At 40.5% G+C, this 17,394-nt stretch overlaps 1 protein-coding gene across 1 annotated transcript in view; it reads right to left on the reverse strand.

The window, feature by feature from the left end:
• Positions 1-17,394, reverse strand: part of TMEM266 (transmembrane protein 266) — a 66,599-nt gene that overhangs the window by 5,355 nt on the left and 43,850 nt on the right. The window contains exons 10-11 of the mRNA XM_068410638.1: positions 15,453-15,639; positions 4,626-4,676 (exon numbers count right to left, since the gene is read on the reverse strand). Of these exons, the coding sequence (XP_068266739.1) occupies positions 4,626-4,676; positions 15,453-15,639 (238 nt within the window). The remainder of the gene's footprint in view (positions 1-4,625; positions 4,677-15,452; positions 15,640-17,394) is intronic.

Raw genomic sequence — 17,394 nt, forward strand, 5'->3', positions numbered from 1 at the left:
TCTATATGTGTGTCTACACAGTCTCACATATTTCATATACATGAAATATATATAGATTTATCTATATAGATGTGGAGGGGGGTGTATAAGGAGCCCAATCTGTAATACAGTATACCTCCATCTGTACACAGCCATTCCATACATGCACTATATAATACATAGTCCCCCTTCAAATACATGGAATTATCTGCCTTTAAACAGCACACACACACGCTCGCTCTCTCACACACGTATACTTACCTTCATCTATCAATGATACACACGATATAAATGATGTATTTCTCAGTGTGTGTACATACGTGGGGAATGTATATATAGGGATATACATATATAATACATTATACCTATACTTAAGCACATGCACACACATCCATATTATATGTAATACCTGTTATACATATAAAACTATATGTCTATGTAAACACACGTAGATACACCCACCTTTTTATGTATCTTCATGTATATTATAGGGATGTATACAGAAGGATGTACATCTATAAGTAACACCATGTACCTGTATATATATGTGCACACACACATAGATATTATATGTATAATACATAGGTCTATATACACAGTCTCTCACACCCCCCCCCCTTACTTTATATATATACATAATCTTTATATATAAATTTATCCATATAGATACGGGGAATATATGTGTGTGTGTGTCTGCCCCATATATAGTACATAATGTATATATAATGCTTCCCTTTATATATAAATGTTTCTCTTACTGTGTGTGTATACACATGGCAAATGTATATATAATAATATACGTATATAATACATTATACCTAGACTGAACGTGCGCACACACACAGAAGGTTATACGTGTATCTGTATATACACAGACACGGTCACTCACAGCTCCCTCTCCTTTTCATCTGTCTTTTTAAACATACATATGCATACCTACGTATAGATTCATCCATCTTTATATATAGCCATGTATATATTGGGGATGTATATAGAGGGATATATACAAATAAAAATAATACCATATACCTATATGTGTATGCACATACTTTTTTATAGATATATATAATTTATATGTGTATAGATACAGTCTCTCTCACATGCATATATACAGATTTTATATATACATACATATCTTTATATATACATTTATCCATATTTATAGAGCAAATATCTCTGTGTGTATATGTAAGTATCCCCACTTATATAATACCTATGTAAACACATTTTATATATATTATATATAATACATATGTGTATATATACTCACATATTTTCTAATATATAAATTATAAATGCATATACACAGGCTGTCACATACCTACCCACATATATATATATCTTTACATGTATTTATACATATATATAAATATCTATGTAGCTACACACACATCTTTATTTGTCTTTATCAGTCTGGATACACACACATACACATGTAAATAGCTTTATATGTACACACATGTATAGGGAGATGTATAGAGATATATATCAAATACCATGTACCTATATATGTATATACACACAAACACATATAGCTTATATATAGAATATATAAGCTATAAGCTTATATAATATATAAGCTGTGCACAGACACAGTCTCATGCACCCTTTTAAAATATATATAATCATCTATTTTTGAATCAAGTATATACACACATAATTTTTTCCCTCTCTTTGTGTATATATGAGGAATTTATAAGGATATAGATATAGAATACATTATACCTATACATGATACACACACAAACATATCTGTATTATATGTAATACATATTATGCATATTAAAGCCATACAATCACAGACTGGTTTGGGCTGGAAGGGACCTTACAGACCATCTAGTCCCACCCCCCCTGCCACGGGCAGGGACACCTTCCACCAGCCCAGGTTGCTCACAGCCCCATCCAACCTGGTCTTGAACACTGCCAGGGAGGGGGCAGCCACAGCTTCTCTGGGCAGCCTGGGCCAGTGGATACGTATGTATGTACGTATAGTCACTCACACACTTTTTGGATCTAATACATAATAAATATAAAATAGGTATATAGAGTTTCTCTCACACATATATCTATATCTTTATATATAAATATGTATTTATATATCCCTATGTGTATATATGGGATAGACATATACAATACATTATACCATATGTATACACCATTATATCATATGTATACACAAACACAGACATATTTTATACATACTATAGAACACATGAAATCTATAAGTATGCATATTGTTCACACACACAACTGTTCATATATATTTATTATATACAAGAACATATCTATGTATATGCAGTTATACACACATGCACCCCTTTATGTATCTTTATATAGACTTACATATGTATACATACATACAGACATATCTTTATATATATATATATACACACACACACATGTATATATACAGATATAGATATATAATACATTATATCTACATACAGAATCACAGAATGTTCGGGATTGGAAGGGACCTCGAAAGATCATCTAGTCCAATCCCCCTGCCGGGGCAGGATTACCTAGACCATATCACACAGGAACGCGTCCAGGCGGGTTTTGAATGTCTCCAGAGAAGGAGACTCCACAACCTCTCTGGGCAGCCTGTTCCAGTGTTCGGTCACCCTCCCCGTAAAGAAGTTTTTCCTCATATTATGTGGAACCTCCTGTGTTCCAGCTTGCACCCATTGCCCCTTGTCCTGTCAAGGGATGTCACTGAGAAGAGCCTGGCTCCATCCTCATGACACTTGCCCTTTACATATTTATAAACATTAATGAGGTCACCCCTCAGTCTCCTCTTCTCCAAGCTAAAGAGACCCAGCTCCCTCAGCCCCTCCTCATAAGGGAGATGTTCCACCCCCTTAATCATCTTCATGGCTCTGCACATTCATATTCACATTCATACATACACACATTCATATTTCATATATAATACATATAAAATATATATGTATACACAATCACCTTTATAGATCTTTACATATATAGAAACATGTAGACATAGTCATATGCACATACACATCTTAAAATATAAATATATATATCCATATATATAGGGATATACATAAGACATACCTATATATATACACAGATTCATATTTTATATAATACATAATACATACAAAATATATGTATATACACAGACACTGTCACACACACTTTAATATATATGAAAAAACAGAGGATATATGTAATAAGCATATATATCCCCATGTGTATCGTTGTAGGGATGTATTTACAGGGATATACATACATAATATATTATACATGTATATATTTACAAATGTTCACTTACACTTTTACTTATTCTTATGTTACATATACATTTATATATGTATATACATATCTCTGTATGTGTATGTATATACGGGGATATAAATATACATTATACATATAGATACATTTTTGTCTATAATATATACACAAATATTCAGAGACCATCTCTCCTCCTGTTTTACAGACCCTCACCCCTTTACATATATTTTTATATATTTAATATATGTATTTAGATAAAATATCTATGTATATACACAGACACAGCCTCTCACAGATCTTTATATGTATATAAAGACATATCGTATACATATATAATACTTACACATATTTTTTTATATATGTATATACACAGTCACACACATACCTTTATATGTATATAAATCTCATATATATAAAAGGGGATGTATGTATGTTTAGAGATAAATATATGATACATTATACACATGTACAAACATGTACATTTTTACTTACTTTTTTTATACACATATATGTGTATCTGGGTTTGTGTGTATATATGCGAAATGTACATATATAATACATTACAGATTTATATGCATACACATATATATACACAAATTTTATATATATAAATGTATGTATATACATACATACATCCTTGAATAGATATATGTATCTTTTCATATATGTCTGTATTTCACTGTGTGTATACATATAGGGATGCATATATGGGATATATGCACATAATACATTATACTTCCACGTGCACACACATATACCCATCTTCTCTACATTAAATGTGTACATGAAGACACATCTTTTTTATATATCCCCATGTATATGTGGGGATAGACATATAATACATTGTACTTACACACACATACATTTTTTTAATGGATACATATGCAGTTTTATACCCATGAGGGCGGGGGGGTGTCCAGGCCCACCACCCCGCCTGGCGCACCACGGCGCTCCGGTGCGTGCCTGGCTGCCTCCTCCGTGCGGGGCAGCCTGTGCTGAGGCTCCTGACCACCCAGCGTAACGCTGCTGAAGGGCTCCTGGTGCAGCGCTGGGCTCAGCTGACTCCCCACCGCTTTCCTCTGCCTTAACTTCGTCCACGCTCTTCATCTCAGGTCCAGTTGACCCTCTCTGCAGACTGGACGGCCTAGCGAGGGGGAATTAACCTCTCCCAGATCTCCAAACTATTACGAGTGCTTTCAGCAGGAGCAAACATGGGGCCCTTCAACCTTTAGAGAATTATTATTTTGGTACCAACTTCCATGGAGCAAACCAAGAGATGCTATGGTGGGTTTTATTTCCAGGACAGACTCATTGCTCAGTCTCACCTGGTTTATAGCACAAAGTGCAATGCAAAAGTGCAGTTCACGTTCACATTTTCAAGCAAAACTTACCACTGCTGGGCTCATTGTAGTATCGACTGATGTAATTATTCATGTCATCCTCTGAAAGAACAAAAAGGCAGCCATTAGAAGACCATTTATTTGATGAAATGGTTGCAATTCCACCCCGGGAAAGGCTCTCCTCTGCCCTGTATGCCCAGAGCACCACCTTTTGTGTACTTCTAGGCCAGAAGACCAGGCGTGATTTGGAGACACCCTACACCGCCATCCGCCCCGTGGCTGCAGCCAGAACGGGAATTATCATTAGTTGCAGTTCTTTAAGGCACCAGCCTGGGGATGAGGAGTTCTGGGTTCCAAAGAAAACGTGCTCCATGATCTTTCCAGAGACTCAGGCAGGACTGACCAGTTCCCCCAGCCCGTCTCCTCACCACTTGTCAAGACAAGTGTAACGCTGGCCTTTTTCTGGTCAGCAGGGCCCTCCCCTCCCGCACACGGCACAAGGGCAACGCGTTTATGCCGACAGGCTGAACCGGGGGCACCAGCACAGACAGACCTAGTCCTGCCATACAGTTACACCACCGCGTTATCTCCTTCCATGTGGTTACTCTTCAGAAAGGGAGGCCCTGCGTACCACTGACCTGGGCTGCCTTCTCGCTCCCATTAACATTAGTCTCTCCCTGGTGAGACCCAGTGCTCCTGGGAGATACTTCTATTTTCTTTCAACATTTTTTTTCCTGTGGCCCAACACTGCTCCTCATTTTCATTTGCAATCCCATCCCGAGACCTGTGCTGTTGCCATGCTGAGCAGCAATGACACAACCACTGCTCCGAAGCAGCTTCCCTATGTTTCTGTACTCTCCCTTTCCATTTAGTATTTTCAACTTGTTCCCATGAAACACAGTTGACTTAAAAGAGGAAAGGATATCCAGTATGTTTCCAGAAGAAGGGCTAGAACTTCCCCTGTTCTGCCTTGGATGACGCGACCAATAAAAGCCACAACATGAGTTTACCAAAATAAGTGCAAAGTCCTCTGCAGCTCAGCACAAACACTGCTGTGGGAAAGAAAAACCAGAGCCAGACAAGGCAGCTCTCTAGCAGTTGTAAATCCATGTAGTTTTAATGTGTAAATCCCTACTTCTAAAATAATGTCTTCTTTTTATCATTCAGAATTAATGAGGAGTTATTTTGTTGTATATTACCTATACATATGCAATATATAGCATAATATTATTACATGATCTATAGGCTTAAAATATACTATAAAGATTTTTTTACAAGTCAAGGGTGTAGTCCTACACTTGTAGTAAGTACATAAGAGCTACACCTGAACTTCAGTAATGGTAAGATAAAGACAAAGAGATGACCACAAAAGGCTATATTGCAAATACAGATTTTAGATGCTGCAGATGACAGTGGGATTTCCTGTTATCTTATGGAAAAGCCGAACATTTTACAGTTGCTGAAAAAGAAAACAACAAACTCCTCTTGTTGCAGTTCTGAGCAGAACACAAATATTGCTGCTAAGAAAACAGCATCGCAATCCAGGAAGAATGTCACGCTTACACGGAGCCTGACCTGCCCAATTTGCGGTGTATCCTCTGCTCTAAAAGCATTCTCTCCTTTTAAGTGCTCTTTTTGATACCGTGTTTCAGCAAACCATGCTCATCCCTTTGAGCCAGATTCCCTTCGTCCCCCTGGGTCCCTGTGGCTACAGTCCTGCCTTTTCACAGCACATTGTGGTTTGCAGGTGAAAGAAACAGATGTTTTCTGGGGAACACTTTCCCCACACAACAAGACCCAAACCACTAAGCACTCTGTACCTGAAATAGCTGCACTCATAAGAAGGCAATCTAACCTGACACTGAAAGGCAACGTGGTTGTTTTCCTGGTTTCATTGGATCTTAAAAGCTTTTTTGGCCCCTGTTGATCTTTAAATGCCTGCAGTCAGAGGTGTGCTTTGTGCTAATGTCTGAGTTTAAAAAAGAGGCCTCAGAGCAGCTCAAGGCAATGCCGCTGAATTAGGAGTATATTGCAAGGCTTTTCAGCTATCTGCTACTAAAATACCCTTCATTGCAATCATACATAATTTATACTCTAAATGCCACCAAACCTGCCAGCCCGTATAGATACAGGTTCCTGTTCAGGCATGGAACCTTCAGCTACAGTCAGAAAATACCTGCACATTTCTGGTAATGCACTTGCATCAGGTTTAGCGTAGAGTCTAGTTCGAAGCAAAGAAATGTGGAAAACAGAACTACGGTTTGGCCTGGACGAGGGCATGTTCTGCATGTGGGGGTCGCCCCTCCTCATCACCTGGCAAAAGCACACGGCCACGCTCTGTGCAGCGATGGGGGCCTGGGGTGCTCTCATGTCCTTTGGCTCTCGTTAAAGTCTGCCCCAGTTGCGAAGATGCTTTGCACTGAAGACAGAAAACAACTTGGAAAAGTTATTCACCTGCTTTTCGTGTCTTATAGCAAGGCTTAAATCAAGTCTTCCTTGGGACTGCATACATTTACTGCCCTGGCCATCTGTCTGTCAACTAACAGATTGTACCAGAGCAATATTTCCAAACTGATCAGTTGCTTTCAAACCAATTCAGCAAAGAGGTGTAGACTGCTCTTTACATCAGCAAAGGCCAGTGTCGAACACCTGGAGAGGAAATCCTGTAAGGCACGCGCTCAGATCCCTTTGAGGGGTGAGGAAAATCACAGGTTGCCCTGTCTGTGTGTGACCGCTTGCACACACGATTGGGAGAGCTGCCTCGCTGCCCACTTCCATGTTATTATGTGATGGCCTTACTAACGTCATTGTTTTACATTGCTTATCTATCTATAAATAAAATATGTATGTATAAATATATACACATGTACATGTAAAATATAAAATACATATATATATGTACCTTGAATAGTCTCTTATTAATAAAATACAATAGAGAGTGATGGAATAACAACAGCAGAATAAATATTTCAGCAACAGATTAAGTTTCTGAATGATTACATTAAAGCAAACTGACAATTAACAAGCTCCTCTGAGTCATATGGGAGTCTCAGTTGCTTTGGGTATAAAAGGCTATCAACAATTCCGGTTATCTCTCATTATATTCTACATTGCTGAAAGCAAGGAGTTTTAAAAAAATGCCACAAATATACAACTGAAATCAACTATTTGTGCCTATAAAACGTATACACAATTAAAAAGTGCAACACGGCACATCACTAGGGAACACTGCTTCAGGACTTCATGGTGATTTACAAGGAGATGAAGTCCCCACTGCTCAGTGTGTGCAGTCAGACAGGATCAGGAGTACAACTACATTTGCAGCTGGTGGCATGTAGGAAGTTCGTATGAGTAAGTGTGGGAGCCCAGCTTTTACAAGAGGGGCAGACTGCGTACATTATTTAAATTCTATGTAGTGTTTTCTGCTGTCAGTGTATTTTAGTTTCAGCTCCAGGAAGGGAATTGTCTTAAGAAACACTTCATTCTTCATAGTTTCCCTGTTTTTTTTTAAAAAAACTTTTTTTTTCTTCTTTCTGCCACCTTGGAATTTTCAGGATCCAGAAGACTTAATTTTCCTCCTTTCCTAGAAATAAACCCATCTCTTCAAATACACAGCAATGTTACCTGCACTTCCTTTTCCAGAAGAGAAACTTTCCATTTAAAAGTCCTTAGCCATAGTGATGCCCAAATGGTATTTATAGTAAATTAAGGAACTGGCAGTAAGCAGAAAGAAAAAGCATCTCCCTCTTATTTCCCCTGGAAATGGCAGCCTTAGGAAAATGTCTATTGGGATCCTCTTGCTAGATGCACCAGGAGGAAACACAGAATTGTAGAACCATTTAGGTTGGAAAAGACCTTGAAAAAAATGTGCAGTTCTTGGTTAGGATCTGACTGACAGCTACTGGACTTTGTCTGATGAAGGTTTTCAAATTATCTGCCTCTTCTTTTCCTGCAAGACTAAGAACACACGCTAAAATGGTTCAGGGAGTAATAAACTATTTAGAGTACAGACCCATATAATCTCATCTGACCCAAGAGACAACATTGTAATCTCTCTCTCCTGGCCCTATAAAAACCTAATAAATTTGGTGAAACACATAAATGACATTCCACCCAAGGCAGAGCTCTCTTTTAGCTCTATAATCCCTCAAAAGCAACCTTTAATTGTTTTGTCAATGACTTCAGTGAATGAGTCTGCAACCCCCCTGTATACAATAAATACCATTTGCACATCTTTTAGATTAGAGGCCTTAAAAAGGGGATTTCTTTTGAAATATTTCAATATTAACTTACTTTACTTCATATTTTTATTGCCATTGATTGTACTGCCTTCTGTCTCTCAAAGCTGAATTTTCTGAACTGGAAGGTGATTTTTTTTCTGCTGTGTAGCCTTCCACTGAGGATGTGAGTCCTGAGAGTAATGTCTTACCCCAACTTTCCTCCAGAAAGTCATCTTTACTAGGAGGTTTCTAAAGAAGCAGATCTTTCATCTCCATCACTGCTATCTGATACTGGTGTCCTCTCCTTCAAGTACCACTTAGAAGCATTTGGGAAAGACAAGTAGTATAAAATACACTTTGCAATAAAATCCACTAAGATACACTCTGAGCAGGGCGGTTTTCCAAGGCACAAGTTATAAGATAAGATATTGTTCCCTAAACACTTCTAGAAATAAGAACTGTGACAACAGCTACGCTGCTCTGACACTAGCCAATAACACTGCCACAACCTGACTGTGCCCAAAAAGAACATAGCTTCCGTGTGATGCTGTAGTGCAGTAAGAAGCGAAGACAGAACGTACGTAAAAAAGGACACCTATAGGTGTTTCTGAGAGCAGACTGGCAATCCATGGGGGAAAATCTCCCAGTGAACCGGAACCTTCCCAGGGAGTTTTCCCCTGCAGATTGCCACACAATCTCTGGCATTCCAGATCTGTCCGACCTTGGCCATCTGAACTTCACCAAATTCTCAGCCAGACCTAACCTCCTCTTCTCCTCAGCAGTCCAAGTATAGCTTACTGCTCGCTTGTGAATTCATTTATGAACGCATACGCATGCTCCCTAGGCTGTGCTGTACTGTCTAGTTCACCTTTCTGGTCTCGTGCAAGATGACCTGAGCAGTTTTTTCCCCTTTGCTTTGCCGGCCCTAGAAGGTCTCTCTCCCTTTTCCTCTAGCGACACAGAAAGTTTGTGCCAACAGGAAGCATAAACAGCCAGCTGGCGCTTTCCAGGAGACTCCCCCTGCTTTGCGTACAGATCGCCACATTAGTGCAAGCTGCAGTACTCACACCGCTGTTCCATTCACACGGATCTCCAGTCCCTGCAGAGGCCGGATGGATGCCTGAGCATGTGGATAATCCACCTGGAGATGAGCTGTCAGAGTTAGCTTGCATAGAAAACAGAGCAACAGATTCAGCCTGGTTCTAAGTAAGAAATCAACCTGAGATGGAAGGTGTCATGTAGAAGGAAATCCTGAGATACGGAATAGGCTCCCAGATGCTGCTGGGACAGAAAACAAAAATCCTTAACTGACAACAAATCGGATGGCTTTGGCCCTTGCTTTAGCAGATCATGCTGCAAGAGCACCGTGTGCTGAGTTGAGCACGGCTGAGATGCAAGACATCTGCATGTCAGCGTGGTTGGTGGCTTTGGGTAAAGCATGGCCTGGGGGAGCTCTCAATGCTCTTTCCAATCTTGTTCTCTATGAATATGGATCAGCAGACCCACATCTGAGTTGGCTTGTTACAGTCAGCCTGAAGCAAACACAGAGGAACTTGGGTCTGTCTCTGCAAAATAGCCACATTTGTTGAGTCTAGAAAAACAAAGGTTGAGAAAGAATATGGCTACCAACAAAACAACAATCTGCTGGGTAAACATCAGGGAAAGAGAAAAATAATTTAAGCAAAAAGATTCAAGAACAAATTGTTATAAACTGGCAACAAATAAATGTAGACTGGGACTTAGGAGAAGATTTCTAATACTTTAGAAAAGTGAGATGCTGGAACAGTGTCATAATGGCGGCAGAGGGCACAATACATCACTGCTGTCTCACGGAGCACGATCTGTTTATGAAAGGGGTTCTTATGAAAGGGGCTGCATGCCTGGACAGTGGGAAACATTCCAGGTCTGTGTCCCTTTACCTGTCAGCAATGTCTTCACACCTCTGCACATTAACGATGGGAGACAACTTCAACCTCACACACGTGACTATATGCTCACCACTTCTCGCAGTGAAAAGTTTCTACCCCACCCATTTGGTAAATGTGAAATTCAAGAGCCTAACTTCACTAACTAGACACACATTTATGCAAGTGTTGCTTAAGGTTTAATTCCTTTGATTCCTGCCTGGATGATCAGTGCACAGAGAACCACAAAGCCTGAAAGAGCACCTAGAGAGAAGCCAAATCCTTACTCTTCCACAGCTACATGGAGCTTAACCATGAAGTAGAGTGCACTTAAGATATAACCATTTCCAGGAGTAGGCTTCAAAGTAGATACTTTTCAACATTTGAAAATAACCATAAACTATTTTTATCTATTGTTCTGCAGTAACAGGGCTCTCTTAGAGCACTAACAGATGATCACCAAAGCAACTGGCTTAGCGTTTAAAAGTGTTCAACCAGCTCAGACTGCCTTGCACAGAACAACTGACAAAATCCTTTCCAGTGCCCTGCTTTGCCTTCTCAGACAGCTTATGAATGATCTTAAGGGAAGCTCTCTGAAGCTCCAGAATTTTTCATGTTCCCCTCCCAATATCCTACTTTCTTCACTTACAAAACAGTGGGTATCTATGGTGAGAGCAAGCTTTACTTTTCTCCAAGCATGATCATGAATTGCAGCAGTCCCCCAGAGCAAAAGGCTTACTGCTAACCCCATAAAAATGGAAATTTGACTCGGAATAGCTTAAAAAAAGCTTTCTGCAATGCAAAGTAGCCGAGCTAGGATCCAGTTCTTGCTCAAAGGAATAGAAGGGTGTCATATTAATCTTAAACTATGGCAGTACTGTAGAATTTCAAAAACTGAAATGATAAATGCAGGAAAATGTGGAATTTCCACTAGGGACTGTAATTCATATATTATGGGAGAGATTAAAGAATAATAAATTTTGGAAGGAAGTATTAATGGCTATATGGGGCACTGGGAACCTGGCTTCCCTGAAGCCTGGAACTTTGTATACCAAACACTAAAAATGATTTGTGCAGGAGCAGAAAACATTAGATGTTATTCTGACCATGACCAGTTACATACTGTACGAGGTAAGAACTCAGCAAGAGAAAAAACTTCCTTTATAATTTAGAGATGAACAGATAGGATAATATTTGCTATTATGTCAAATGGTAACCATCTCTGGGAAGAAGAAAGGAGATGACAGCACTTAGGATATTTCCCCTGCTCTTAGAGAACGGCTGACCACAATGGTCCTGAAAATCATTAGCGATGCTGCTGTGCATTCACATGCAACAGCTTTCACCCTAAGCTCTCTGCAAGCTGAGGCAGAGAAGCTGAGTGAAGTGCTCACAGTGCAGCAAATGTCACAGCTCCTGGAGTCCTGCCCTTCTCTTGAGTCCCTCATCTTTCCTGGTGTTGATAACGGCACTCTTTGACTTGCATGCTGAAACCTGTGGTTTAGCCTTCGTGTTTGTCCGCTCTGGAGATCAATTGTTTGGCAAGACAAATAAAACCTCCATTCAAAGCAAGTTAAAGGTGAAAAATTTCCTGCTTCTTAGCCAAATTAATTAGAAAATACCATATATCTATACATTTTCCACAGAGTTATTCCTACTATGTTAGGAGGTCTCTTGGTGAACTACTCTGGGGAGACAGAAGCGTGTGAGGCAGCAACCATTTCGTTATTCAGAGGATTAGCACAGGACGGACCAGCTTACAGCTGTACTGCCTTAAGAACTGGTCCTTCAAGAAGAGGCATGAAATATTAGCTGAGGAGTTATGGGCCACTTTCAGAGCCCGTTGACCACCTGACTAGAGCTCTTGCCTCTTCCAGTCTCATACCAGCAATTAAGGCTGGTATACAAATACAAAGATACAAAGAGAAAGAGATCTGCAGAGAGAAAAGCTGAGTAAAAACACATACTGAAAGCTACCAAATCAGCCAGCACATACAGTACTCTCCTGGGGCAGGCCACAGTGTGTGTCTCGACACAAATTCCCTGAGGTGCTGTGTGTACCATGTGATGCTGGGGTTACCTGACTGACTTTACTGAACGCTGTAGTAAACGGTTGCACAAAATCCAGTGTAAATACCAGAGTACAAGCTACAGCTGCCCCTGAGGAGCTTTAACTTATGCACTATCCCATAAAACTCCCAGGTAGGGAAATGAGTAAAAAGTCTGAATGCTTTCTTATTCCATAACCCCTTCGTGGTCAAGTATTCTGCACTGAATGTTTCCATTGTTCATTATAGACGGGGGAAATAAGATTAGCTTGAGATGGAATATCTCATTTTCTCATGCAGTATGTTCTCTAGCCAACTCAAGCTTGCTGGTTTGGCAGAATCCAGGGCTGTCCAAAGACGGTTATTTTTTGAAGGCTGACAAAGTTAAGTTTGGCACAAACACATGCATTCCATGCCATACCCTACCCTCAGGTGTTATATGTAGGGCTAATGTTCTGCCAGAGCATAAGAGAACAGCACATCAGAGCCTGTTTTGCCTAACACCTGAATTGTGGCTTTGAACTGTAGCTTTTATTTTAGCATTATTAGCAACCTGGTCCCTTATTTCTCCTCCAGCTACTCAGTGTAATATGCTACTGCAGGTATTTTTCAAAGCTCACAAATGCCATGTGGCACACAGAATGATTAACTGCAGTCATCACTCTGGAATCTTTAAGGAGGAAAAACACAGCTTAGAGAAAATGGATGCAAAGCAACTCCTAGTGTGGTCTGACACAGAGGGTAACTTGCAAAACATAACCCTCGACCCAAAAGTCAGGAGTTAAAATTACATGCACAATCCTCTGCCTCAATTGACTGTTACCTGGATTGTGAACTAAGGCACTGAACATTGTTGCTGGGCTTGTGGTTTCTCGTGCAGTCTTAACTGGGCCCCTTGTCAGTAGTCCACCATGATGGCAGACTACCACGGATGGGTGTCCCTTGCTATCAGACCATAGGAAATTTTTGTCTGTCCAGCTCCTGCCTCATTCAACATAAAGAACAATTCTTAAAATAGTGTCAGCTGAATTTAGCTTCTGAAAACAAGCACTCAATGCATCTACAAAGGCTTTGTATGTAATATATGATACAATGTACAAAAAGTATTTTCACTAGTATTTTTAGATTACTTCTGGGAATCAGAAATTAATTCCGTATCCTCAGTACGAATGTTTACATATTGGGTAAGGTGCAGTTATGTTATATTTAAAGTAATGCATGTTTTCTTATTTGCTGAACATCTTTTTTTTCTGTGAAAAGCATGAATCTCTCTAATCATGTAACCTAACTCAATGTAGAAATTAAGCCTGAAGATTGCATCTACTTTGTCGCATCTGTGGCCAGCATTTTACAGGGAGACACAAATAATGAGTAATAGTGTTAACCTCGATTTCGGAATGAATACCTTGGACAGAAGAATTTTTAGATGCATCTCCACAGCACTAAAATTTCAGCAAGCCTCCTTATAACGTGCACAACACTCTCCAGTTCCAAATGTAACCCTCAAGGAACACATGCATAAATTATAATATATCCACTGGGGAAACCTCTGAAATACTACAAAAAAGGGAGAAATGCATTTTAGGGGGCAGTCTGCTCAACTGTCTGCTTTTAAATACAATTTCAAATCAGGAATAATTAATGGTTGAACTGTGGTTAGTGCTTAGAGATCATAAAGAGGAAAAAACAAAAACAATTTCTACATGCTTTCATTACTGTGTAGAGAATGGAAAGGATTATAATTTCAAAATGTCTGGTGAGCTTTTTCTCTTAAACCTTTCGATTAAAGTACTTCTGTGCCTTGAATTCTAAGGAGTCTGATGAAAATAAAGATACCATGCAAACCTGTAATACAGATATATTCACGTACTGCTCGTCTACTAAAATAATGAAGCTAAGATGTCCAAGGAAGACCAACATATCACTAATATAGAAAGTGTTGTCTCCTCTGGAATATTACATTAAATGTTACTGAGATCAGGACACATTCTGCACTCCATTGTAAGGGTTAGGGGATCACAGGAAAAAGAGCTATGACTTTTCAAAAAACACATCTGCTCTAGCATTTTTGTGATAAAAATGGAACCAAGTAAATATAACTGTTGATATTCCCCTGAACCACACACCTGCCCAACAGACAACAGACTGCTCTTCACCATAGTCATGTGGCACTTGGACACCCGAGCAGGAGCTGCCTACACAGCGCATCGCTCCTTTTCTGGCACCAGAGCTGCCCTGTCCAAGGACAGCTGGGCTGTCCAGCATTGGGATTTTAAGCAAGCAAAACTCCACAGCTGATGCATGAGTCCTCTCTAAACCAAGAAATGCAAGTGGCCAAAGACCAAAACTTTTTCTACGTTCCTCTCAATTTCCCTGCTTTTACCTCTGAGTGATTATCCTTTTGCCAATTCTGATTTGGCTGCTGCTGCTTTAGCGTTTGATGGATATGATCATGAGGACACTGTGAAGGTACATCATAGTCATTTCCTTCCCAAGTCATTTTACTGGCTTTGTTCAGAATCTGTTCGCAAATACAGCAGCTCCTGCCACTTTGAAGGAGACGCAGCCTCTTTGCAAAAATGGGAAAATGCAGTCTCCGGGGAAAGTAATCAATACACTGGCAGAGTGAAGGTATTTAGTGGGTTCAATAACTCCACATAAGTGATCAGCTGTGTCAGTGGGCAGCAGCACACAGGCAGCACTCACCTCGTGGAGGTCGCAACTCAGTGATGTTCTCAGTGGCTTCATCATCCGAATCTTCAGTTGCTACCACTTTGTATCTGTTGCTGCTCTGTTTGTTCAGTACATGTGGGACCTGCAGCGCAGCCTCTCTCTCTGCAGCCAAGTCCAAATCCTGCTGAGCAAGGTGGGCCCTCAGCTGCCTGATTTCAAACTAGAGGAAAAAACAACACAACATACTGATGTCATAAGAATGGCCAGAAGTCTATATTCTACAGCTGGGGATCTATTACTCATTTTATCACTAAACCACTACAGACTGGTGACAGCAAATACAATGTGGTTGAGCCAGGATTCAAGTCCAAGCTGCTGATGCTCTCCCAGAGCCCAGGTGAGCTGGACCATTGTTTACTTAATCTAAAAATAATGACTGCCTCATGCTGGTCTGCTATTTTGTACATGTCTGCATACTGAAGATATGATTTTGGACTATTTTTAACAGATCTAACTGCCAAATCAAATGAAATCTTTATAGAAGACCACTCTTAACAGGCATTTAGGTTCATGACAAACATCCCTAACCTGCTAGACTTTGTAATGAGGACTTCTGTGGAGGGAGGTTCTCTGAGCAGTACCCAGAATGGTCCTCCACCACTAACTGGGCAAGGGAGAGGGAAATCACAGTCCTCTTCCAACTTAAAATCTTCTGTACCCGGTGTGCAGAAAACCCTGGGGAAGGCTGCCACTTTTCTGGCCACTCCCCTCAAATATATGACCCACAGCAGTTAATGACTTTCTGCAGTCAGGAGGGTATTTGCCTCATGGTGGGTGTTATAAAGAAAACACCTGACAAAAAGACAGAAGGTACCAGGTACCATCTGATTGATGGACACAGCATATGTCTCTTGTGTTTGACAGCCACAGGTCTTCCACAATGCAGGAAGGAAAAATTTTTCTGGAGAGGCTGCAGAGACCCTTTAAGCCCTCATATAAGCACCACAAAATCCCCACCGTCCTTCCCCTCTGTCATCCAGCACAGCTATGGGGCTGCATGGCAGAGTTTCTCTTTTTTAAACTCTTTTCAAGATCAGTAGTACAGCAGTGACCAAGTCATGTCTAATTATAGAGAGTCCGAAAGGGAAAAGCAAATGAGGCGAGTAATAGGCTAAGGCATTTAAAATTTCGCATTGCTGGGCCTCCCGTAGTTCAAGGCCTAAAAAGCCATCAGAGAGCGTGATGCTACGGCGAGCCACACTGCACCTGTCACTCCGCATTTACAACAGAGATGGAATTAGCACCTCGATGCTTGAAAACTGGTGTGTAACAGCGTGTAGGCTAAATGAATCTGGTTCTGGCTCTTGCCTCTCAGATGCTGACTCAAACCTACTTTGCTGTCAGATTTTGGAATCCGCCAGCGGACCTAGTTTGTTCCACCACGGTCCACATCAGACATGGTGCAAACCCCAGGCACGTGGCAGAGCACCAGCAGTTCCTCCAAGCTGTGTAAGCAACTGGAGGGGAAACAAGACAGAGTTTCCACAGATTTCAGAAAGAAAAAAAAAAAAAAAAAAAGAGGAAAGAAAAAGAGATTCCAGTTTGCCACATCTGGAGACTATCTGCTCTCCAGAGCATAAGGGAAGGAACTACAATAGCTGGAAGGCCCACTGCAAGACTCAATCTAGAGAGCAAAAGGGCAGTTTAAGCTTTCCAGATCACATTCAACCCACCTAATATAGGGATCTCACAAAGCAGACAGCTTTTTCTCTGCCCTGAAATCAGTGAACAGAGGTCTGGCAGCTGCAGACAGCTGGCTGCATGAAATGCTTGTTGCTCTTAACCAGAGGTCCTCTAGCAGTGACAGTCAGAGGAGGCAGGTAGTATCAGCAAATGTCAAAATATAGCCCTGCTCCTTGATTCCTTCAATGAAACCTCCATGGCCGGTCCCAGATGGTGGGTTTTGTGTTAACCT

The sequence above is a fragment of the Nyctibius grandis genome, chromosome 11 (genome assembly GCF_013368605.1).
Source record: "Nyctibius grandis isolate bNycGra1 chromosome 11, bNycGra1.pri, whole genome shotgun sequence".
Taxonomy (NCBI): Eukaryota; Metazoa; Chordata; class Aves; order Nyctibiiformes; family Nyctibiidae; genus Nyctibius; species Nyctibius grandis.